This window comes from Pholis gunnellus (assembly GCF_910591455.1).
Source record: "Pholis gunnellus genome assembly, chromosome: 8".
NCBI lineage: Eukaryota > Metazoa > Chordata > Actinopteri > Perciformes > Pholidae > Pholis > Pholis gunnellus.
Genome location: NC_136534.1, coordinates 23206802 through 23232515, shown reverse-complemented (window position 1 = coordinate 23232515; position 25714 = coordinate 23206802). Strand labels below are relative to the sequence as shown.

Sequence of the window (25714 nt, the reverse complement as noted above, 5' to 3'; positions counted from 1 at the left end):
GTATGATTATGTGTAGAATGAACATTTTTGATTTCATATTATGTTGGTTTTAGGTGAATTAACAGTAAAACCGTATGTCCTGCTTATGATTACACATTTCTGCAATTAATATCATTGAGTTGGATGAGTCCCCCTAAGTATAGTATATGACACATCACACAACTCTGTCCCATGGGGTTTTGATTAGAGATTGATATATAAAAAGACTCAACTTAAGGCAATCAGTACTAAGACACTTTTGTTTTGCTTGCGTCATTGGTATATTATTATAAGCTCACAGGAAATTGATTACAGTTGCAGTAGCTTGCATCATAGACAGAGAACCAACAAATATGTAAAAAGTCTGAACCACTTAATTACACTTTGCAGACTCAGTGGCTTCTCTTTAGGCTATTGTATAGATTTCAGTGTCGCATTGGCATGAAGCAGGACACAAAATAGCCAACAGAATATTGCCGCATCCAATCTCTTCTGTCAAGGTTGGACAGTTGATGTATCTGTTTATGTAAGGACAGGGGTTGGCTGAAATGAAACATTGGAGAGGTCAGCTCATTGTCTTTTTTTCTACCGCAGTCGAAAATTGATATATTTGCCGTAAAAAGAACCTCATAACATCTGTTACTTACTGCACAGTTTGTCGTCACAGTTGTTGGGACAGGAAGCACACGGGGGTCCAGCCTTGTAAGGTTTCCATCCCTTGACGTTTCCTCTGTTAAACAAATTAGAAACTTCAGTTTTTTTAACCCAACTTCATCTGACTCAGAACTAACCTCTGATTAAATATACAGATATAAATATATAAATAGACACTTTTATTGTTCATTTTTCACCCTCACCAACGTCAAGCTCTCCCAGAAATGATACAACAAAGTCTAATGGAGGGTGAATGAGGGTCACTTACGCTCGGAAATAATGGCAGCCGTAGAAATAGACGTTGTTAGGGCACAAAGACACCCCACAGCCAACTTTGTAGGAGCTGTTCCACACCACCTGACAACAAATATAAAACCAAAACTTTAATCTTTTACATTAATAGTAATGCATATTGCTTGTTCAAACACTGCCATGACTAATTTATTTGGGCCCGAGCAACCGACAACGTCAGTCCAGCGAAGGCCCTATTGAAATTGTAAGGGTTTTTATTCTTCTGATTTGTAGTTGTCTGCATTGGGAGCATTTTTGGGGTACTTGCCATGCATGAAAACTCACCAAATTGTGCACACTTGTCAGGCTTGGTGGAAATTTATGTGTGATATGGGAGTTGTAATTGCGTGTTACAAAATGCCTCTCTACAAGTTGGACTGGCGACGCCCCTCGGCCAGTATGTCCGATTTACTTGAAATTTGACACACATGTCCAACTCCGCTAGCTCTACTAAAAAGCCTCTCAGACCCCTAAGCTCCGCCTAGAAACATTTTCCACTATTTTGAAGTTAGTGAAAAACACATTTTTGCGAACTCCTCCTACACGCTGAGTTGGATTGCTACCAAATTTACTGTGGATTATTATTGGATCTAGATCCCCAAAAGTTATCAAAAGCTTTTAGATCTCTCTATGCGTGTACAAGATATGGACCAATTAAATTCATAGGGGCGTAGCTTATATATCAATACACAACTTCTAAACCATTTGTCCTAAAATCACCAGATTTGCAGCGTATGTGCACATCGCATCCTGTAACATACCCTGAAATTTTCAGTCCAATAAACCGCTAGGGGGCGCTACAGTAATTCACCCATTTATTGATTTTTCATGTTTTCAGCCTTTGTAGTTTAACAAAAATAAAAAAAATAAAAATGTATGCGATCAACTTTAAATTTGGTCAGGATGCTTTTAAGTTATCAAATTCGTGGCGTAGCGGCCATTTTGCTTCATTCGGCATGAAAAAGGAAGTTGTACATTATCACATTATCACAGTGTATATTAAAAAGTACATTATCCAATCTGCACAAAACTTCTTATGCATGATGCTGCTTCAAGCTTGAGCCAATTTCCATGCTAAAATGTTCACATTGTCATTGTGCCACCTACTGGCAAAAGGAAACGTCACATTTTATACTTTTATTTACTCCTCCTAGCCAGTTGACCTGATCTGTCTCAAATTTAGTAAGAATAGTCTTATGACATTGATGATACGTCACCATGAATATTGTGAGTTTTTGTTGAACGCTGTTGCCGTGGCAACGCATCATTCGCCATGAAAAAGGAAGCTGATTGTTCAGTGGCTTAGATGTTCAAAAACGTATGAAACTTTGTACATGTCTCATAGGTCATGGGAAGACAGTCTATATGGGTTTTTGGCTTGGCCGTTTTAAATTGCCTCCATAGCACCCCCTACAATATTTTAAAAGAGCAGCTCCAGCGCTACGTTTAAGGTACATGTATGCAACTATAGGAACATGTATCGCATGGAGACCTAAAAATAAGTCTCTTGGGACCATGCTCTAAACCAGGGGTGGGCAAACTTTTTGGCTCAGGGGCCACATTGAGTTTTAAAATTTGACAGACAGGCCGGGCCAGTAGCAGATGGATGGAGAGTGTTTGTGTGAACTAATATAAATTACAAGTAAAAGCCATTACCTAAAAAGTAAAGAAAACTTACACTTCATTTCAGTGGGAGCAGTGTTTTTGCTTACTCTTTTTTTGCCAGTGCATCAAAGTTTGGTTGTGGCAATTCTCAGGACAGATCTGAAGTGTTCATCAGTTAACTGTAATCTGTGGCCTGATTTGTTGATGTTAATCACGCTGAACGTCTGCTCACACACGTAGGTAGAGCCAAACAACACCAGCATCCTCTGTGCCATCCCCCTAATGTTTGGAAATTTAACTTCGCTTAGTGAAGCATACAACTCATTCAGTATAAGGGAACTTCTTTTTAAAACTAAAACGATCTCCGTCCACACAGCGTTTCAGCATCGTTTTAGAAATGATCTCCGTCCAGACAAACACGCCTGAAAACAAATATCACGTGACTATTCGCGTACATTGGGCATGCGGGTGCCGTGTAAACAGGAAGTAGATTGGTTGCTTAGCTAAACAATAACAATAATAATAATAATGAAAAGGTCGTGTTTGATACTTAAGATCTTCTCTAAAATCTTCCTCTATGAACTCAAACAGACACAGTTCGTGGAAAGTTTTATTTTTCAGACTTAACGTTAGTTACAGCGCTGCGGGTCTTGCTCTCTCTCTCTCTCTCTCACATGAAATTTACTCTTAAAATGAACACTTACACATAAAAGTTTACTAGATTATGGGTCCATAAGTGGTCAACACATCTCTCACTCGTTTTCTCAGTTTCGTTGTTGTCTGTTCTCACTCATAGCTCTGCTGGTGGCTTAACTATCTGTCCTACTGGAGAGCAATTACCATTTTGTACCTTTTGCATTTTATCTGCGGACTTCACAATAGTTGTGCAGAACAAAATAAGCATTAATGAGGACAGGAAAGTCCTCCGTTTTGTGTCCACCACCCTCCCTAAAGCCGCTAACCGTGACTTCAGACGGCCGCTCCGTAGATCTGATAACGCCGCTGGACACGCCGCTTGCTAATCGCTCCAATAACAGCTGCTTCCTCCGTAATAATGCAGACTTTAACTGAACTACAGCTGCTAGTAAAGACAACAAGGTCAGCAACACCTGTAATCAGTTGTCCATGTTAAATTAACCTGGTAGCCGATCGGGAATCAAGGCTGTTGTTGTCTGTGAGCTTTCAGGTAAGGGTCACGTGATAGGGGTGTGACGAGCACGTCGTGACTGCTAAGAACCAATCAAGTAGCGAACGCGGGTGTGGGCGTGATCTAGAGAGAACAGACCAGACCACAGCAAACGTCAATTGTGTCTCGAGTGCGCCATCTAGTGGGATCAACTGAAACGCCGGGTATTGCAGGAAAAAGGCTAAATGAATGCGGTCTTTACTATAATTTGGACAATTTTGTCCCAATATTTGACGAGCCGGATTAAAAAGCCCAACGGGCCTTTATGGCCCGCGGGCCGTAGTTTGCCCTGCTCTAAACCGTACTGGAAGTCGGCCATTTTGATTTAAGTGTGAATTTTCCCTTGATTTTGGACAATTTATAGGGCACTATACTAACGACAAACCAAAACAGTGAGCTGAAAGACGCCAAAAGACTATTGCATTACATTTGATCCATTGGTAAAATATAATTGAATATAAACATATAGTTGAATTAAAAGTAACCATCCAATAACACAGCAGCAACATTACCGTATGTTGTTATTGCTGCTGTTGCCACATACTTTGTTTAGCTAAATGTTACCTGTGTGTAGTGACCAACTTCTTCGCCATTGGTGGAGCCATTGGGATACAGGTAGTGTGACACCTCGCTGTGAAAGGCATTGATGATGTCCGTCCATGATTTATGTCTAGACGAATAGACCAGATTCTCACCATTCTGACCAACAGTTTGGCCAGTGGTGGAGCCATTGGGATACAGGTAGTGTGCCCCCTCGCTGTCCCAGGTATTGATGATGTCCGTCCATGAGTTATTTTCAGCCGAATAGAACAGATTCTCACCCATTACATATCCTGCACGTTGGGGAGAAACACATGGCAGCACGATTAATGGGTTTCTGCAAACACAGTGTTATTTCCATGTCTCAGTAGATTCTTTTCTTTTCAATAAAACAGGGTTCAATAATAGGCCTATTGATGATAATCTCCTTGATGATTACATATCCTACTCCATGTAATTTTTTATTAAAAGAAGGTATTAAGACTGCAGATAAGATGATGTTCCCAGTGACTCTGATAATCAATCACGAGGTCACTCAATTCACAGGGAACCTTTACACCGAATGCACCTTTGATGTATTATCTAAGGTGCTGGCATTTGTGGAGCAAGGTTAAGAGGAAACAAAGAAGAAAGAGGAAGAGTAAAGGAAGAAATAATATACCATTGAGCATGCGGGTGCTGGGTTCTCCGTGAGCCAGCTTACATTTGTCGACCCAGGCCTGAGCACTGACTGCTACCTCCTCACTATAGCTCTGTAAAAAATCAAGCGTTTCATTTCAAAACACCCACAACCAGATTGCAGAAACAGATCCATTGTCTCGCTAAGATATTGGTTTTGAAAATGGGATCATTTGTGATTTGAAAGACTGAAGAAATTTCAAAATATTTTCCACTCTAAATCTTAGAATATGAAAAAGGTTGTTGAAACGGGCTTCTCCTTTGAGACCAGCTGCTGTGCTTTTCATACAGCCCAAAGCAAAAACTCAGCTCCAAGATAAACATGAGACTTTTTATTTATTTTTCTTCTTCTTTTGGGCAGAAACCTTACACCTCCAGAAACACCCAACTCTTTTGAAAAGGAAATGAGACATCTTTATTCTCCTGTTGACTGAAAGATTTCCAACTGTGTACAATGCTATTGTAGTGGTCGGGTTTGGCTCCCGAATAGATTAGAAGATGTTGACATTACTCAACTCTAATGAACATAAAAATGACATTTTAGAGTGTTTATATTTATCTATGACAGACCATATAGTCAAAATGTATTTTCACATTTCAAATAGCATTTATACATAATATGTATTGTTGGTCTAAGGTAACGAAAACACAATGATTTTTATTTTAAGGTAATTATAGACAAAAGAAAACACTTATTAATATTATATTTCATTTCTGCTAAAGATCCTTATTGAATGCAACACACTGGCCCTTTAAGGTTGAGTCAGCTCCTAATCATCAAACTGTACAACCCTGATTTTGAAAATGTTATGATTTTCAGACGTCGTGCAGAAGACCACACCCACTTAAAATGTATTTAATTTTAAATATTACTCGAGCTACTTTTATTGTGCAAGTAGAAAGCAGGACTGACCATTAACAGCATGTCAGAAGCAGTAGGCTGGACCGCTCTCCGGAAGGCATTGTGAACGGCAACGATCTCAGTCTGAACCGCTGCGTTTTCTGGGCAAATGTCTACACAGACACACACACACACACACACTTAAAACAACTGGGTAAACAACATATTAAAGTTATAAAATAGGTTGATATTTACTCTGGTGGTTTAATATTTATTCGCCATGACTCACAAACATATCCAGGTTTAATTACTCTGAAATAGCTTGACATAACAGAAGAACTTACAGAGAGGATTGTACCAAATCCCATAATTGTATTGGGAGACTTAAAGGCTTGGTTTCACAGTTGATGCCTAAAAAAAAGTGTCTCTGTCTGTAAAGTCAAACACGTCAGATGAGGTTAACATTGTGCTTACCTGGCTGTGGACACACGATGGCACGCAGAAACGTTTGAAAAGGAGAAGAAATTAAAGTTAAGTTCTTATCAGGACATCAGGGGAGTAGTCTTTACTATTTTCAAGAATACAATGTATTTTATATTTACTTAAAAAGTTAGGGCATTAGCTGAAGAAAAAAAAGAAAAAATACTAATCGTAAAACAAGGTTCTTTCAGTGTTATAAAAGTTATTCCTAATACACACACTGTTGGCTATGTGATATTTATTATTGGAATAGTGGCATTTTCTTTTATATTATCGTGAATGCTAGTGTTGTCTAAACACAAAACCATTAGTGAGATAATTTGCTTCCTGAAAATATATGAATTCCAGCAGAAAGTGTTATTTTTAGTTTAACGTCTCTGTTACAGTCCAGTGTGACCAAATCAATAATAAATATTGGAATTTTCAGACTATAAAATATATATATTGATATTAGAAGAAGGTCAAATCATGAATTATTGAATATTATTATAATTGCCCAGGCCAAGATTGGACTTAGCAATGGATCAAGTTTTATTGGCTCACCATTTAGTTTGCATGTGAAACCTTATTCTGCAGAGAACTCAGTGAAGCAACATTAATACACAAAAAGTCTGTCGAAAATGTACTGAAATCTCTTAAAACCAAAACATACTTTCCAGCCTATGGAAAACACTCCGAATGCATAATGCATTGTATTACAACTACCTGTAATAAGTCAATACTTCTACTCACCACATTGCAGGCAGAGTGCACTTGCTGCAGAGTCAACATGCAAATCAGGAATGCCAACATTTTCCTGGACAAAAAAGAAGATGAAAAACAAAGACTTTTATATGATATTCTGGCAAAAATGTTCCCGAGTAATTGGATTCTTATTTTCAAGAAATTTGATCGATCAAAAAGATATAAAAAATATGATATAATATAATCAATCCAATCGTATCATCGAATAATCGAAAGATATTAAAAACAACGTTTAGGAAACCCAGTAAAGAGGCATACCTGTCCCTGAGTCTTCAGAAGGTGCAAGTGGGTTGGTGCTTTCCTCTCCCTCCTTTTAAAGACTCAGCTCTGTTGCTAACTCTCAGATATTACACATTTCCCTCAGGCAGTGGTGTATAGTAACGAAGTAGAAATACTTCGTTACTGTACTTAAGTCGTTTTTTTGGATATCTGTACTTTACTTTACTATTTATATTTCTGTTGACTTTTATTTTTACTTCACTACATTTTGCAAAGAAAACTGATACTTTGACTCCGATACATTTCCCCTGAAACCTTCGTTACTCGCTACAAAATAAAATCTATCTTTAGAAAAAAAATGAATCACGAGACCAACGTCGGGGACTGTGGTGGAACACAGACTGCAAGCAAGCAGATTTGGTGAATCAGTGGACCTAGCTTGCAAGTTAAATCATTGGTTAATCACGTTATTACGCAATTGCAAACAACTGCTCTCAAAGCCGCGGTTTTTTGATTCCCAGTGATGCCCAGGATGCTCGCTAGAGAGCGACTACATGAGTAGAATTCCACTCTACGATGACTGATTTCATGATGGAAGCAGAAATGGAAGCACCTGCTGCTCCCGCAACAAACGACGGTGGTGACGAAGACCAACACCGTGGCCATATTTGCGAGAAATGTTTTCTTATGTTGGAGTGAAAGATTCTTCGTACCAGATGAAGTGCCTCTTACCCGAAGCTACTGAAATATTGGCATTCAAAAACTCCCCATCCAACCACAGGAAACACATTGAGGTGCATTAAGATGAATCCCATGAGCCGCAACGTTAATGTTTAGTTATCATAATTATCATAAACCTGTTAAGATATCTAGCAGTGTTTCCCACAGGATTGGAGTATATCTTTGTCGGGGGAGGGGGGGAGACAGGTCTCTGATCTTCTAATTTAGCTATACATGGTGTATGTTAGGCTAACGTTCGCTAGCTATCGTAAATCAAATGAGACAATTAGTGTAGTAGACAGATCGCTAGCGAGTTAGTGAGCTGAGGAAGTGTTGACAGTTGTGAGATGTTGTTGATTTGAGTCATCTTAGCTATAATCATTGCAGCACTAGTTGGCTAACGTTAGCTAACTTAACGTTAGCTAGCCACCACACCATATGATTGACGAAAATATTCGAAAATATGACTGATTAAAACATGACTGGTGCAAAACAGAAAAACAAAAACCTGATGTAAGGTTATGAAAACTTTTAAATTGTAAGTTAAGTCTTTCTAGGAAGCAATCGTACAAGATCTTTAAAGCTGCACTATCGATATTTTTTCATTTTATATCAACCTTTTAGTCTCTTTGAGCTCATTGTTTTGCTACTTTCTTGTTTTGTTTCACTATTGCTTGATGTTCTTTTTGTATATTTTTGTCCCATTTAGAAAAAAATAAACGATAACGCTTGTTATGCTTTGGGGTTTTTGACAAGTCGCAGCATTCTCCGGGTCTAGGCGTTGCCCGTGTTTACGTCTTATGACTTTAATCCTTTCACTTCATGAAAGTTAATTGTAACCTTCATAATCCACTGGAGGTCTACAATACAGTGAGATTGTGTATCATGTGCATTTAAATTACAGTCATGTAAATATGTGAGTATATTGTACCCATTTTGCTTATTAGCATACCTTTATTGTTTCATTTGTTTTATTCTGACATTCTAAATATGGTACAGTGCATGCAGTAGTAGTATTCATTTATTTAATTTTGTTTATTTCTATACTCTCAGAGAAGCATAAGACATTATTATGTAGTTTGTCTGCAGATAAACTGAAATAAATGATTCGGACTGCTGGCTCTGCAAGAAATTCCGTGTGAACGAAGCAGAATTTTGACCTTGCATGTTCCCATTCCTCTCTGTTCACTCGTGATTATGTGTCTAAATGCACAATAAGCATTATGCTGCTATCGCCTCTTTGCTTATTGTGTTGTGTTGTACAGCACAATGGGTAACTGGAGTCAAACAGTCTCGGTGTATCAAAAACAAGTTCTACATGCGTATACTCTTGGAAATATGAGTCTTGTTTGGTCATTTTCTTTATAGAGATTTCTTTGAAAATGTCACCGTTGTGTGAAAGTATCGTGGGGAGTAAGACTGATTATACCTGCTGTTATGCTCCTTATTGTAAAATACATTGTCTTATTGCTGCTGCGTCAGAAAACAAAGTAATTTATTTTAGTTTATTTACTTTTTTTAAAGGAAAAGTTCTGTCCCAGAAAAAAAATTCTGAATATCCAAAAGGAAAAACAAGACTAGGATTGTACAGCGACTTAAGCAGCTCGGTATTTTGACTGATAATATTTGACCGTACTAAACACAAATTACAGCTGAGGCAGGTGTGAATGACAGTTTTGTAGGTAAGGTCATAAATCAAACTAGTTAAACATTTACGAGATCACCAACACTCCACTAACTCCTCTCACACTTCCCTGACAATTGCTCTGCACTCATTCGTATCGGAGACGTTCATATCCAGACACAAGTTTAAAAAAGGCCTTAGCTCCAACTTTCTTTTTAGCCTTTCAGTTCTTGTTCCTTTTCCGTTTGAATGCACTTATTGTAAGACGCTTTCGACAAACGCGTCTGCCAAATGTAATGTAATGAATGTCTGTATCACATTTCAATGGCAATCCGTCCGATAGCTGCCGAGATATTTCACTCAAAAGCACAAATGTGAAGCTCATTGCGCAAAAGCAGTGGCGGGCCGTGCATTTTATACCTGGGCCTTCTGTGCTGTCCTAGTTGAATAACCTAATTATGAGCCACAGCTACGGTTATTATTTGTTTCTAGGGTTGTAACAATACGTTTTCGTAGTAAACCGTTCGGTACGAGGCTTACGAACCGAACAATACGTTTGAATAATACTAGTGCATTTGGAAAATGCAGAAGCTTAAATTATGGGAAATATGTTTTCGGTGGACTGAACGGGCTTTGTGACCTCTCAACACGGAACAAAAAAAAACAAAAACAGCTGAGGCTACGCTAAACTAGCTTAACGGGAAAACAACCGTGGCAAACCCCGCGATGACAGGATGCTTCGTCATTAACGGACAATGTCTAGTCAGAATCAATGTAATTAACACAATAACAAGAACAAACTCACATGAACTAGTCACATATATTATATGACAACAAAGCATGACAAATCAACACAGCAACACTGCAGCGCTAACACGCGTATTCCACCGCACACTGAAGAGCACGAGCCATTCAACTATTATTCACATCAGAGGGAACAATATTCACCATATCATAAAAACGACACGATGGAAAATCTAACAGTAGTAACGCTACTGCAGATGTAAAAACACAAAAGCACTTCACTTACCACAGCTGCTGTTCACTTAAAGACAAAGTCCATCCTCCTTTCTTTGTTAACAAAGAGTTTAATACCGCGGTTGTTCAGTACATCGGTTCAGTTCAGTTCCAGTCAGAGGTCCTCCTGCGAACGTGTTCGTTGAGTTGTAAATCCCCTCGGGTCTCAGCAAAAGTTTCATTCTCAGCCATAAAATGTGCAACGCTTCTCCGCCGCTGTCATCCAGAAATACCGTTAGTATAAATCCTTTTCCATGCTAGCTGTGGGGTTGACCGACCCTTTGATACAATGTCCAGTTTTTCTGGACTTGAGAAATCCGTTTCTCCTCCTTCAGCCATTGAGTGTTAAAAAACAAAGCTAGGTTAAAAAGAATCTACACCAAGCAAAACGCTAAAAGTAATACGTTTATTAAATGCAAGTACTTTTTCATTATTTTTTGTATAACTTTTTTAAACTGGGCAATAATGCCGAAACGTTTTTAAAAGAGCACCATAAATAGGCAGTGTAAACCTCACAACACTGATCAACATTGAATGCTATCAAACTTTTATTAAAGTTCTTCAATATAACTTGATCTAAGATTAGAAAGGGGTACTGTTACGGCCTATAGTGTGCCTAGGGGTACACTGGAAGTGACATAAAAGGTGATGGAAAACCTTGGCAAAAGTTTAACAAAAACCAAGAGGATGAGGCAGCGGCCATTAGATACATTCAACAGTATAGATGAACAGGGACAAACCAACTAAGTAAGGAAGCGTGGCCGTCAGGGTCTCTAAGGCCAACATAATAAACAAAACCCCCATGCTAACTGGAAAAGAAGAGGTCAGCTGGCCTACAAACAAACAAACCAATACTGAACTCCCCAAGTAGTCACAAAAACAGGAGAAAACTTTACAAAATGAAAGGCAGAGAACCCCTCCAAAGCTTCCATTAAGTTTGAAACCCAGAGCTCTCCTACTAGAAAAGAGGCATCGTTAAGTCACCGGGCGTAACAGGTACTATAGTGAATGGTCTTTTCAACATATATTCTAGCCTAAGCCTTTTAAATTTGGGTGTAACCCCTTTGTAATCACCAACATTTTGTTATTTAATTGCATTTATTTTTTTTCGTTGACATTCCACACTGTTTATGCTAATGTTTCATAATTTTACTCTTGTTAGGTTCTGTACGCACTGTAATGGTAAAATATACATAACCTTATTATGTCCAACTATGTGTCCTTGCTGTGAACCCGAAACTTACGTGTCATCTATTAAGGAAAATGGCTACGGGCAAAGTAGCAGAACAATTTGCAAAGTAGCAGAACAACTGACTGGAAATAACAGCCTACGATTGTTATTGTTACCTTATATGGAGTAAAGAAAGGTCAGACCATACAGTAATCAGGAACTTGTGTTTGGAACCACTCGTCTGACCCAGTAGTGTATCGAAACTGTAAAAGGTCAGCTGCGAACAACAGATAACCCCTCGTAGGTGCGACGCTCTAGAGAGATAACTTGTTGCTGTGTATATAAAGAAGCTTGTGTGATACGTACTTTGAAGCACTTACTACTAACTGCAAATGCATGCAGCTGTTGTAACTCTTCCCTTGGAAGAAATAAACAAAGACAAAGACAACTCTGATTCCAACGGGATTTTATTCATTTTCATAACTTTCTTTCAAGTTCAATTTCCTCTCCTGATAACATAAGAGATTTTCCACAACAGCACTCACCTGGAGACCTGCACCATCAGCTCCCCAGAACAGTCAGACCATGGGCACAGAAGTCCACAGACACAAACCCAGAGGTGATGCTTAACCACTAACAAAGTACTACAGCCTTCCCTGTAATAAAGACCTTAAAGTATCTCCTAATTCCTTTGACTTTCAACTTCGTATGACTCAACAAAATACTTGACTGACATGTTCAACACAGTATCACAACATTCCTTTTCCATTTGTCCATCAATTTCTCCAGGCAACAAAAGGTCAAGTGTTTTTCCGATGTCCACAGCAAGTAAGTAATAGCTTTTAGACTGAGAGATTTGTCTATAATATTTACATCAATGACCATGCAATGTTTTTTTAAAGAGTTCCAGAGGGTGGTGCTCGGGAAGTTGGTGGACCTCATTGAGGAAGTGAAAAGAATCGGTAGAGGGGTGGAGCCCGAAGGACTTCAGAGACAGGTCCCGACATTAAACAGCACCGAGGAGCTGGATGAGCTGGAGGGCAAACTAAAATATGCTGAGCAGCGGGCATTGTTGGTAAAAAACAAAGAAAAAAAAAGATAATTTCTTTTTAAGCTTTTAACATTCATGAAAAAACAAAGGACGCGATTTGCCAGCAGGTGCATCTTTTCACTTAATCCCGTGCGTTTATTGTGCTTTTATTAAATAAACATACTTGTTATATTTATATTGTTCATTAATAAATCAAAATGTATCGAGAGCATTGTGTTTTTCTTGTCCTTTAAGTGGAAAATGTTAATGTATTAGGACTAAGTATGTAACTTGTAATGTGCTGTGGGTTGTCTAGGTGTCATCCTATACCCAGAAGTACTGTAAGCATTTCGGCGTTGAAAACACGTTTAAATACGGTGACGTTGAAAATACGGTTAAAAGTGGTTGAAAAGAAAGTTTTTTCGCAGACTATTTATAGACGTCGATTAAACGTTCACGGTTAGAACAGATTTCAATGGGATTTCCAATACTGGTTTTCAACTGATAAATGTGGATGTGGTTTCTTAGTAAGCCTCTAAAATGATGATTAGCACAATGGAGAGGACGAACAATTATAGTATTGCATATCCCGTTGAAATCTGGTCTAAGTGTTAACGTTTAATCGTCTATAAATAGTCGGCGAAAAAACCTTCAGTTTTGAACCAATTCTGAACGTCTTTTCAACGAAAAAATGCTCGCAGGATTGGCTCTCCATCTTTACAACTCCTCTCATACTATTCGTCCCGTTTCAGTTGTCCCACAGCGGGACATTCAGCAGCGTGAGCTGTGTGTCCGTTTTATTAGCAGGGTCGAGTTTCCACCAAGTTACAGAACATTAAACGCACCTAATTTGGACATATTAGATGAGTAAAATTTGACAATGGCATCATGTAAATGTCATCTTCCTATGTGTGCATGTTTGTTTCACTTTTTGGCATGCTGTATTTTATCTATACTGTCTAAAGCTACAGCATTTTGGCAATTACACTGTGGGTGACCATTAGTGTCATTCAAGCCTCAGCCCCAGGACGGCTTCAGCATCGACCTTATTGTCCGATATCGCGCAAGTCTCCATTCAAGACCGACACTTCGCAATGCGTCCGGCCAGCGTCTCCGTCGCTGTGCACGGCCGTATCCCCAAGATTCAATGGACGCAGGTGGAAAAGAGAAAAGCAGACGACCGTTTTCTGTCTGTGCTGCTGTGCACTGAGCCGAGCTAGTGAGCTAACTAGCTGTTGGGGGAAATCTAAATGACTAATAATAAGTGTGCTTACTGGTGTCTTTATGTGATCCTCGTTGTGTGAAGTTCCTCTGACATTAAGCGCCACAGCTGTTTAGTCTATCCAAAAGAACACTCAGCACCGCTTGTAATGGTAAATAAAGTTGTAGACGGCGTCAATACTTCATGGCGTCTTCCGATTATAAAATTGACCTTTGTACTAGAACGAATTGTTAAAGTGTCCAGATACTTAGAATATGCTGTATGAAGGTAAGTCGTGTGTGTTATGATTTTGTGACGTATTGCCTGTGACACTGTAGCCTATGTTTACTTAGTATAAATATCCGAGGCTCGGAGACAGATCTCCGAGCAGCCTTGACAGATATACTGTATGTGAATCAACTCTGGCTCCTTCTTTGCAAAGAATAAATGTCCCATTTAATGATTGTTAGAACGGCTCGAGTGAACACTAGCACAACGCAAAGTCCAGTCAATACAACCCCGGTTGTTTATGGAAGCCCATTTCCGCCATAACAAAAAGTAAAGTTTTTATTTTTATTTTTGTAATTTAAAAACTAAACAAAAAAAAAAATTACAACAAATGAAATGCACCAACACTTTTGGTGCATCCATCTGTAACCATGACACTAATGTTTCCAGTTGCGGTTCAATGAAGGTGGCCCCCTCAGCCACATCGGGTTTATTCTTTCTACTCCAGAGCTGCTTCTTGCTTAAAATCCTTTCAAGGGTGCGTTTGCTGAGTACAATCCATGTGAAGTATTTCATGTGTTGTAAAGCCATGTTTAAAGTAGTCTTTAATGTACTCAAATAAATAAAGTAAATTAAAGTAATTAAAGTAACTTAGACAAATCAAATTTGATTGTCAATCAAACCTAATATTTTTTTTTCACAGCTAGAAATGATCCCCTTTTACATTCCCGCAGAAGAAATAAACCTGTATACTCATATAAAAGGACTTTAATCTGGAAATAGCTTTCATTTTGGTCACTCAATAGATGTCTTTTGTATTTTTGCATGTATTTTGCATGTAGAGACGAGTAGGATAGGTTATAGCATGTGGAGCAATACTACAATATTTACGACAACAGATAGTTTTCAATGGGTCCCTAGGCTGGACTTTAAAATACACAAAACCTGAAATAAATGTATAAGAAGCAAGACTATACCAAAAACCTATACTGGGTTGAAATGTCAAACTCGCTGGGTCTAAACCAGTCCGGTAATAGTATTATTAAACCAAAATACATGACTAAATAAAGGCTTTATAATTGTTCTCCTTGTTCTGCCTCAGTGTCTATAGTACTTCTTATTTCCTCTATGAATAATATTTATGCTGTTGATTCAGAAGCTGTATGTGACATCCCTAAAGGACAGACAGAAAGGCTCACATGACTTCTTTTTTTTTGGTTTCGAGTCACATTGTGTTTCAGGTCTTCCTCTTTACGTGGACAGTGCACGGAGACCATGAACTAATCTTAACGGTGATGTAACAACAGTCTTCACTGAAAAACAGCATTTTGTGCTCTTCTAATGAAACCTGGACAACAACCTATATGTGACCAAAAAATAATCTTTCTTGGAGATGATCCAGAGCTTTAAAATATCAGGTACAGTTAATGCCTAACATTTAGATCACATCGCTTATAGCCTCTTGTATAGGAGACACAGAGAGTAAGTGATGAGGCGTAACATTGTTCTACATGATTTAATGCATTTCAATCACAGGCCACTGGTTCAGATGAAGGCAGATCAACTTGACACTGGGATTCAGAAGCAGGAGGTATGGTGAGTTGTACAACAGAGCCATCTGCTGGTCTACAAGGGTTGTTGGTTCTTTCTGGTTATTGTACAGTGGAGACAGTATTTGACAATACACTGCTAATCAAAGTTTATGTTTCTAGCCAATCTGTATAGACCAGTGGCTTCCAGCCTCTTGGCCCTTAAAACCAGCAATTCTTCTTGCAAGCCCTCAGATATTTCATGCAAACCCTGGTGGAGGTCCCGACCATCAGACTTGGGACCACTGATGTAGGGTTATACTAGATTCTGTGACACAATGACATGACGCGGCTGTTTGTGTATGGAAAGTTGATATTTAAAGAATATTACATGACAGTCTTGACAGGAAAAAGGTGCAATGCTGTCACAATAATCAACCCACTTCTATTCATTATGCATCATTCGTGTTTATTTTATCAGTATGTATGAAGTTAACTAAGTTTTCCCCTTACTTTGTTTGCCGTTTGGTGCTGAGCAGGTAGCGTACAGTGGGTTTATCAAAGGGTTGTCACCAAAAACAGCTGTCTGTTGCAGCTGGAAACAACACTGATGAGAGCGGTGATGGAGAGCCAACCAAAACAATTAAAGACATTAAATAGCTCTGTAGAGCTCAGAGAAACTGCTGAGTCTGGTATTAATAATTATCTGTGGGTTTGTCAGAATGTCGTAACCCCGGGAATCGGAACGGGCTGCACACCATGTGCTCTGTTCTTGGCTCGGGTTGACACAACCATGTGAGGCACAAAGGCTCCTTGCTGACACCCACAATCTTCACTAACTCAGCAAAATAATAATAAGAAAAAGACAATACAGGCAAAGGGCAGGGCCTCTGTAGATAGACACCACCACACACTTCTGGTGGGACAGTGATGATTGAGAGGGATTATTTTGGATCCGGATAATAGCAGCCCACAGTAGGAACCAGTAACATTTACACTGGTGTTTAAAGTTGATTCAGCTTGTTGCTTATGTAAATTCATGCAAATACGTCTATTTTCTTAGGTGGTGGCGTTAGAAGGCGGTGACACTGTGAGCCACAGTCAGGTGCGATCTGACAAACCTGATCATTTGATCATTTGTTCAGTGTTGTCCCCAACCACGGGAAATATTCTATTTTTAGTTTTTTCCCAAGCTTCACCATACATACGGATATAATAATGATGTAGAAGATCCAGCACCAGACAGTTTAAATAGTAGATACTTGTAGATAACTAGAAAATGCTTTTCCTGCTGAAAATGCGTTGGAATGCTGAAAGCTGAAATGAATTGCAAAAACATTGCTGAAAATAGATATCCAATTCAAAAATAATTGCAAAAAGCTTAATAATTCAAAAAGTTTAAAGATTACAAATATGAAAAGTCATATCACCCCTCTCCTGAAAGAGCTGAACATTTTGATAGTTGAACAGTTTCTGTAGCTTAAAAAATGAAGAAGAAGATGAGTTTCAAAGAAAAGGGGGACGGAAGAAATAGCGGAAGAATATAGATTCAAAGACCAATACTTGGAATGCTTAAAAGCATTCCAACAATAAATGGACTTTGGAGCCACCATATTGTACAGTTTATGTGAAGTGAAACGTAGTATACGAGTATGAAGAAAGAGTTACCTATAAAACTCTTGCAGTTGTACTCTGACTGTTAATGTAATAAAAAACAAAATGGCCACTTGACGTTGTCACGTTCATGCAGTGGCGGGCCGTCAGGGCCTGCAAAGCCTTCTCTGCTGGCCTAAACAGAATCACAAAGTTATAGCTATTTTATAATTTAATATTTTTTCTTAAATACATTTAATTTTTTCTTATATGTATTATAATTTATAAAAATATTTTTCCCATTATCTTATTTTCTCATTGCACAGCTACTGTGCTCCTCAGTTGCTCTGCTTCCAGTGCAGCTTGTTTTAAGTAGAGCTTTTATCCAATCAGATTTCACCTCTGTGTCTCTAGTAAGAAGAGAGGCCCCAGCCTGCAGACTCACCCAGTGCTGGCATGTGCAGTTTAAGTTGAATGGGGACGATATTGTTGATTCAACCAATCAGATCTTTAGTTTGAGATTCATGGCCGCACCAGAGCGGTTTGCAGGCCTAGTTCCGTCAGCATTACTGCAGCTCGATGCCTCTCTCCCGTAAGGTGCATAGTGTGCTGTGATTGGTCAGTGGGCGGGCACGTGACTATGTGCCCGCGAAACATAATGTTTGCTAGCAGCAGAGCTTTGGTTGTAGCAGACAGTGGAAGACCGACTACCATCGGCGAAATATAACTGGGGAGGCTCGACCGGCCTCGATGAATCGAGAAGGACTTCTTACTGGAACTGATGTACTGGGATTAAACTCTTTGTCAACAAAGAAAGGAGGATAGACAGCATTTGGTAAGTGAACTTTGTTTGTTTACCTCTACTGTTCACTTGTCTATCGTGGCGTTTTTATGAATAATATTTGAATGGCTCGTGCTCGTGTGGTGGAATGCGTGGATCCGCTGCAGGTCTGCTGGATTGATTTGTTGCTTTGTTGTCATACGAATGCGACTGCTCTTGTGACTTTGTGATTGTGTTACATTGATTTGGACCAGGGGTGCCCACACTTTTTCGGTTTGCGAGCTACTTTTAAAATGACCAAGTCAAAATGATCTACCTACTTTAAAAATGCTAAATATATATATATATATACATCAGCATCATAGTTGCCGGTTGTCAGCGGGGGGGGGGGGGGGGGGGGGGGCTGCTGCTGATCGCAACAGGAGCAGACTGACTCGCGGAGTTTTGCAGTAGCTCGCGCGGTTCACTGAGCATACGTGGTGACCCGTGTGTTAGAAAAGAATGCCATGCGATCTACCGGCACTACCTCCGCGATCGCGATCGACGTATTGGGCACCACTGATTTGGACTGTATTGTCCGGTAATGACGCAGCGTCCCGTCATGCTCGTATTCATGTATCTGCACTCTGCATTTCGTGTTTTGTATGCTAGGTGTTGAACGTCATGTAACATTTTATTTCATTTGTCAAATGTTGCAGTGTTATGTGAATATGCGGCTTTTACACGAAACAAATAATAACCTGTAGCTGTGACGTCATAATGAGGTTATTAGAAGTGTAGAACAGCACTGAAGGCCCAGGTATAAAATCCACGGCCCGCCACTGCGTTCATGTTATATGGAGGGAAGAAGGACATCAAATTTAAACACAACTAAAGCATTTAAATGTTTAATTCTTATCAACCATAACAAAATGACAGCATTTGATTTTCAACATCATCTGTATCGTATGATTATGTGTAGAATGAACATTTTTGATTTCATATTATGTTGGTTTTAGGTGAATTAACAGTAAAACCGTATTTCCTGCTTTTGCTTACACATGTCTGCAATTAATAACGTTGGGTTGGATGAGTCCCCCTAAGTATAGTATATGACACATCACAAAACTCTGTCCCATGGGGTTTTGATTAGAGATTGATATATAAAAAGACTCCCAAAGCATCCACTAAAACTTAAGGCAATCAGTACTAGAACTTTTTTTTTGCTTGCGTCATTGGTATATTATTATAAGCTCACAGGAAATTGATTACAGTTGCAGTAGCTTGCTTCGTGGACAGAACCAACAAAAAAGTCTGAACCACTTAATTACACTTTGCAGACTCAGTGGCTTCTCTTTAGCCGATTGGAATGATTTCAGTGGTGCATTTGCATGAAGCAGGACACAAAGCATACACCAGAATATTGCGGCATCCAGTCTTCGCTTTCAAGATTGGACATCTGTAGTATTTGTTTATGTAAGGACAGGGGTTGGCTGAAATGAAACATTGGAGAGGTCAGCTCATTGTCTGTCTTTCTGATATATTTGCTGTAAAAAGAACCTCATAACATCCGTTACTTACTGCACAGTTTGTCTTCACAGTTGTTGGGACAGGAAGCACACGTGGGTCCAGCCGTATAAGGTTTCCATCCCCTGAAGTTTCCTCTGTTAAACAAATTAGAAACTTCTGTTTTTTTAACCCAACTTCACTTGACTCAGAACTAACCTCTATTTATATATTTAAATCTGTATATTTAATCAGACACTTTTATTGTTCATTTTTAACCTTCACCAACGTCAAGCTCTCCCAGAAATGATACAACAAAGTCTAATGGAGGGTGAATGAGGGTCACTTACGCTCGGAAATAATGGCAGCCGTAGAAATAGATGTTGTTAGGGCACAAAGACATCCCACAGCCAACTTTGTAGGAGCTGTTCCACACCACCTGACAACAAAGATAAAACCAAAACTTAAACTTTAATACTTTAATATGAATGCATATTGCTTGTTCAAACACTGCCATGACTCATTTATGTTTTGTTTATTTTTTCAATTAGTTTTTTCTTTTAAACTATTTTTTCACATCAGTTCTTGAAATGGAAATTGCTGTGTTGGTTTACTTGTAGTGAAAGTGTGAAAATTGATCACAAGACTGCCCATTTGTATCTGCTAAAAGACAAAGATATATATATATCTTCTTACAATCGCAATAATGACTGTTTATGATGTTTCAATAATGTTTTTGAAACATGCTATCTCTCCAATTACAAAAAACAAAAACGATATGAAATCCATTGGTGAAAGCAGTATTTGTCACACAGATTTTGTTCAGACAATTCACCATGAAATGAATATTTAGGAGAATTTTGAGAGCTAGAATCCACAGAAACAGTCTCTCATCCGTCATTACTATTGGTCCTATATTTATTATTCTCACTACTAGTAAGCAAACAGTTTCATTAATGTCTGGATCTTTAGCTCCTAAATGCTCTTCGTTGTCTCAGAGCTTTTTCACTGAAAACTGCTGCCTGCTGGGACGGAAATCGACTCCATGAGATCAGTGAGAGTGAACCAAAACAGGGGAGTTGTGAGCCGACAAACCAAAACAGTGAGCTGAAAGACGCCAAAAGACTATTGCATTACATTTGATCCATTGTTAAAATAGAATCGAATACATAAATATAGATGAATTAAAAGTAACCATCCAATAACACAGCAGCAACATTACCGTATGTTGTCATTACTGCTGTTGCCACATACTTTGTTTAGCTAAATGTTACCTGTGTGTAGTGACCAACTTCTTCGCCATTGGTGGAGCCTTTGGGATACAGGTAGTGTGACACCTCGCTGTGAAAGGCATTGATGATGTCCGTCCATGATTTACGTGTAGACGAATAGAACAAATTCTCACCCATTACATATCCTGCTCGTTGGGGAGAAACACATGGCAGCACAATTAATGGGTTTCTGCAAACACACAGTGTTATTTCCATGTCTCAGTAGATTATTTTCTTTTAGATAAAACAGGGTTCAATAATAGGCCTATTGATGATAATCTCCTTAATGATTACATATCCTACTCCGTGTAATTTGTTATTAAAAGAAGGTATTAAGACTGCAGATAAGATGATGTTCCCAGTGACTGACAATCAATCACGAGGTCACTCAGTTCACAGGGAACCTTTACACCGAATGCACCTTTGATGTATTATCTAAGGTGCTGGCATTTGTGGAGCAAGGTTATTAAGAGGAAACAAAGAAGAAAGAGGAAGAGTAAAGGAAGAAATAATATACCCTTGAGCATGTGGGTGCTGGGTGGTCCGTGAGCCAGAATACATTTGTCGACCCAGGCCTGAGCACTGGCTGCTACCTCCTCACTATAGCTCTGTAAAAAATCAAGCGTTTCATTTCAAAACACCCACAACCACATTGCAGAAACAGATCCATCGTCTCGCTAAGATATTGGTTTTGAAAATGGGATCATTTGTGATTTGAAAGACTGAAGAAATTTCAAAATATTTTCCACTCTAAATCTTAGAATATGAAAAAGGTTGTTGAAACGGGCTTCTCCTTTGAGACCAGCTGCTGTGCTTTTCATACAGCCCAAAGCAAAAACTCAGCTCCAAGATAAACATGAGACTTTTTATTAATTTTTCTTCTTCTTTTGGGCAGAAACCTTACACCTCCAGAAACACCCAACTCTTTTGAAAAGGAAATGAGCCATCTTTATTCTCCTGTGTACATGCTATTTTATAATACGGGTAGATGAAATCAACCATTCTGATTGGTTGAGAGTGAGTCACGGGGTGTACTGTATTGAGCCAGAATGTACTGTACACCTGTTTACATTTACCTGAGCGTTCCATATCAGTGCGCACTCAAAATAACAGGTAGATTTTGTGCGACCGTTAGTTTTCATTTCAAGCTTGACAGTTACCAAACATGTTTCGTGTAAACGTGATGTTTTTGTTGGCGTTGTAAAAACCCGTAGACGACGGGGACACGACAAAACAAAACATCATGGATCCATACCAGCCTGCGATCTAGCCACGATAAAGGCCTCACTGGATCCGACCACAACAGAGGGTCTAGTTAGAAAAGTCTGATTCGATATCCAACTGCACTTTGGACGACGAGGGAAGGAGGGTAACCGCCAGCTAACCACAGGGTCGTTCGCTGTTTTCGCTGATGAGAATGGACAGAAGTATGCCAGCATGACATTCAATGAGGAGACAATACTGATTAATAACTGAATAATAAATTAGTTTTTTGCTTATATGTCTTATCACTTAATTTCCTTCTCTGAGTATTGCCAAATATTTGAACTTGTTTTGTTTAGTTTTTCACAGGTTGCACTTTATTTTTATTATCTTGAACATATATTCAGCAAAACAGGTTAATTGCAGCCACAATAAGCTATTTTTTGCCAAATATTAGTTATATTTTACACAGATAGAACTTTATTTGCATTGTTCTAACAAAGGGATTGCACATTGTATTTTTTTTTGTCTGATGGAGCAATCTGGTTTACTTGAAAGTCATTGCAATTTTCTTTATTCTATTATTTGAAAAAACACAGATGGAGGACTCACAAAATGTTGTTATTTCAATAAAAGTTCAACATCGACCATTTTGTTACAATTTTGTTGGGGCGGTGGGGCATGAACCTTTTTCTTCCTCCAAAGTGGGGCGTGACAGAAAATGTTTAAGAACCACTGGTCTAAGGTAACAAAACCACGTTGTTATAGACAAAAGAAAACATTATTTCTGCTAAAGATCCTCATTAAATGCAACACACTGGCCCTTTAAGGTTGAGTCAGCTCCTAATCATCAAACTGTGCAACCCTGATTTTGAATAATATTTATTGAATAAATATCACCCGAGCCACTTTTATTGTGCAAGTAGAAAGCAGGACTGACCATTAACAGCATGTCAGAAGCAGTAGGCTGGACCGCTCTCCGGAAGCCATTGTGAACGGCAACGATCTCAGTCTGAACCGCTGCGTTTTCTGGGCACATGTCTGTACACGCGCGCGCATACGCACGCACGCACGCACGCACGCACACACACACACACACACACACACACACAGAGAGAGAGACACCCACACTTAAACCACTGGGTACACAACATATTAAAGTTATTAAATAGCCTGATATTTACTCTGAAATGGCTTGACATAACAAGAACTTACAGAGAGGATTGTACCAAATCCCATAATTGTATTGGGAGACTTAAAGGCTTGGTTTCACAGTTGATGCCTAAAAAAAAAGTGTCTCCGTCTGTAAAGTCAAACACGCCAGATGCAGTTAACATTGTGCTTACCTGGCTGTGGACACACGATGGCACGCAGAAACGTTTGAAAAGGAGAAGAAATTAAAGTTAAGTTCTTATCAGGACATCAGGGGAGTAGTCTTTACTATTTTCAAGAAGTATTTGCACCACAATGTATTTTATATTTACTTAAAAGTAGTGCTGGGCAAGTCAACACATTATTATCGCGTTAGCACATTAATTAATTAACGCAGAAAATTATTTTAACGTGCGTTAATGCAGTTTTTTATTTATTATTAAGCGGACATTTTTTAACACAAGAACCGGGCAGCGAGTGGTGAACAGCTGTGTTTTTGTGTGCCGCTCCAACCCCCGGTCCTCCTGTCTCTCTCACACACATGCCTGTGATCGTCTCGTTACAGGATCCTCACAATATCAAAATACATATTGTGGCGTTTTTAAATAAACATAAGCACGAGAGAACAAACTGTTCTTAACTGCAACTCTTTATTAGCTTAACTTCCACGCTGCAGTTACTGTCATGGTACAGACTCCCTCCAGGTTCCCATGCTTCACCTACATTCCCCTGGGTCCTAAGTCCCTCCAGGTACAGCTTTTTATCACCCTCTATGTACCAACGTACATAACAAATACCACACATATTACGGTAATCTTATTAGAATAATTATAACTGTATTTTAACTGCTACTGTGTAAAGGGAATACTGTTGTTAAAAAGCACCTTATTTGTTTAAAGTGTTTTCAAACTGAATGGTATTGCACTTTTGTTCATATAGCAGTACTTTTAAAATAAAAGTACTGCTATACACTACTTTGAATTCATTATTGAATTTCGCGCATAACAATGAGATTAATCGCGATTAAAGATTTGAATCGTTGCCCAGCACTACTTGAAAGTTAAGGCAAAAATACTAATCGTAAAACAAGGTTCTTTCAGTGTTACAAAAGTTATTCCTGCTACACACACTGTTGGATATGTGATATTGATCATTGGAATAGTGGCATTTTCTTTTCTATTATTGTAAATGCTTGTGTTGTCTAAATGAACACAAAACCATTAGTGAGATCATTTGCTTCCTGAAAATATATGAATTCCAGCAGAAAGTGTTGTATGACCAAATCAACAATAAATATTGGAATTTTCAGACTATAAAATATATATATTGATATTAGAAGGTAAAATCATGAATTATTGAAGATTATTCTGCAGAGAACTCAATGAAGCAACTTTAATACACAAAATTTCTCGAAAATGTACTGAAATCTCTCAAAACCAAAACAGAATGCATAATGTATTGTATTACAACGACCTGTAATATGTCAATACTTATACTCACCACATTGCAGGCAGAGTGCACTTGCTGCAGAGTCAACATGCAAATCAGGAATGCAAACATTTTCCTGGATAAAAAAGATTAACAACAAAGACTTTTATATGATATTCTGGCAAAATGTTCCAGAGTAATTGGATTCTTATTTTCAAGAAATGTGATCGATCAAAATGATATAAAAGATATGATCTAATCAATCCAATGGTATCATCAAATCATCGAAAAATACTAAAAACAACGTTTAGGAAACCCAGTAAGGAGGTATACCTGCCTGTGAGTCTTCAGAAGGTGCAAGTGGGTTGGTGCTTTCCTCTCTGTCCTTTTAAATACCCAGCTCCGTTGCTAACTCTCAGATATCATTCAACAGTCCCCTCAGGCCGCTAATGATGCAGCAGAAACCAGGGCTTTAAATAATGCACACATGTTTCAGTGGCGGCTGGCTTATAGAGGGCCGTAGGGCGTGGCCCCACCTTGAGCGCTCCTCCTTGAGCATCAAAAAATAAATAAACAATATTTTTGTTTTTGAAATATGGAATGTACCCAGTAATATTTGTAAATTATGATATCTGCACTGTATTCTATTGCTGTTAATTTACAGGCAATTTTCAACATTAATCTACTGTATTCATGTAATACGGTTTTGTACCGTAGTTAGCAATGTATTGTGGGCTGGCCAATTTGGAGCAACAGCACAGATGCCCAAAACAGTATCCTAATGTTTTTAATTACAGTACACTACAGTATTTTTGGTGAATTTGTGAAGGGACTTTTTCAGAGATGTCATTTAGAAGGCAGTTTTCAGAAGAGGATGCACTTCAGAGGACATGTGCTACACATCAATAAGAAGTCCTGCTTCATCTGAATCAATCCGGTTGTGCATCTACAAATTAGACAGTAATTAAATATTATTTTCCTCTCAGTATCTTATTCGTAACGTAGCATTACCAAAAATAGGGTTTTAAATCAAACTGATGCTCAGCAAGCTGTCTATCTAGCCA

At 38.7% G+C, this 25714-nt stretch overlaps 2 protein-coding genes across 4 annotated transcripts; both read right to left on the bottom strand.

The window, feature by feature from the left end:
* Nucleotides 1-385: 385 nt before the first annotated feature.
* On the bottom strand, nucleotides 386-7045 carry LOC306699725 (cysteine-rich venom protein ophanin-like; the record flags this gene model as incomplete). The annotated part of the gene is made up of 7 exons (XM_079164446.1): nucleotides 6983-7045; nucleotides 5847-5947; nucleotides 4915-5007; nucleotides 4280-4414; nucleotides 902-990; nucleotides 627-709; nucleotides 386-522 (listed from the first exon to the last, which is right to left on the bottom strand). The coding sequence occupies exons 1-7, from the start codon at nucleotides 7023-7025 to the stop codon at nucleotides 386-388; spliced, it is 681 nt and encodes a 226-aa protein (XP_079020572.1). The 5' UTR covers nucleotides 7026-7045.
* An 11839-nt stretch (nucleotides 7046-18884) lies between these two features.
* Nucleotides 18885-25123, bottom strand: LOC306700365 (cysteine-rich venom protein-like). 3 transcript variants are annotated; one of them, XM_079165373.1, is made up of 9 exons: nucleotides 24984-25123; nucleotides 24723-24786; nucleotides 23286-23373; nucleotides 23011-23111; nucleotides 21385-21475; nucleotides 20871-21013; nucleotides 19947-20035; nucleotides 19672-19754; nucleotides 18885-19583 (listed from the first exon to the last, which is right to left on the bottom strand). In XM_079165373.1, the coding sequence occupies exons 4-9, from the start codon at nucleotides 23107-23109 to the stop codon at nucleotides 19447-19449; spliced, it is 642 nt and encodes a 213-aa protein (XP_079021499.1). In that variant the 5' UTR covers nucleotides 23110-23111; nucleotides 23286-23373; nucleotides 24723-24786; nucleotides 24984-25123; the 3' UTR covers nucleotides 18885-19446. The 3 variants fall into 3 exon arrangements, with proteins under 3 accessions (XP_079021499.1, XP_079021498.1, XP_079021500.1); XM_079165372.1 differs by lacking the exon at nucleotides 23286-23373 and having other exon boundaries at nucleotides 18886-19583; nucleotides 24719-24786; XM_079165374.1 differs by lacking the exon at nucleotides 23286-23373 and having other exon boundaries at nucleotides 19428-19583; nucleotides 20871-20937; nucleotides 24719-24786.
* Between the last annotated feature and the right edge of the window lie 591 nt (nucleotides 25124-25714).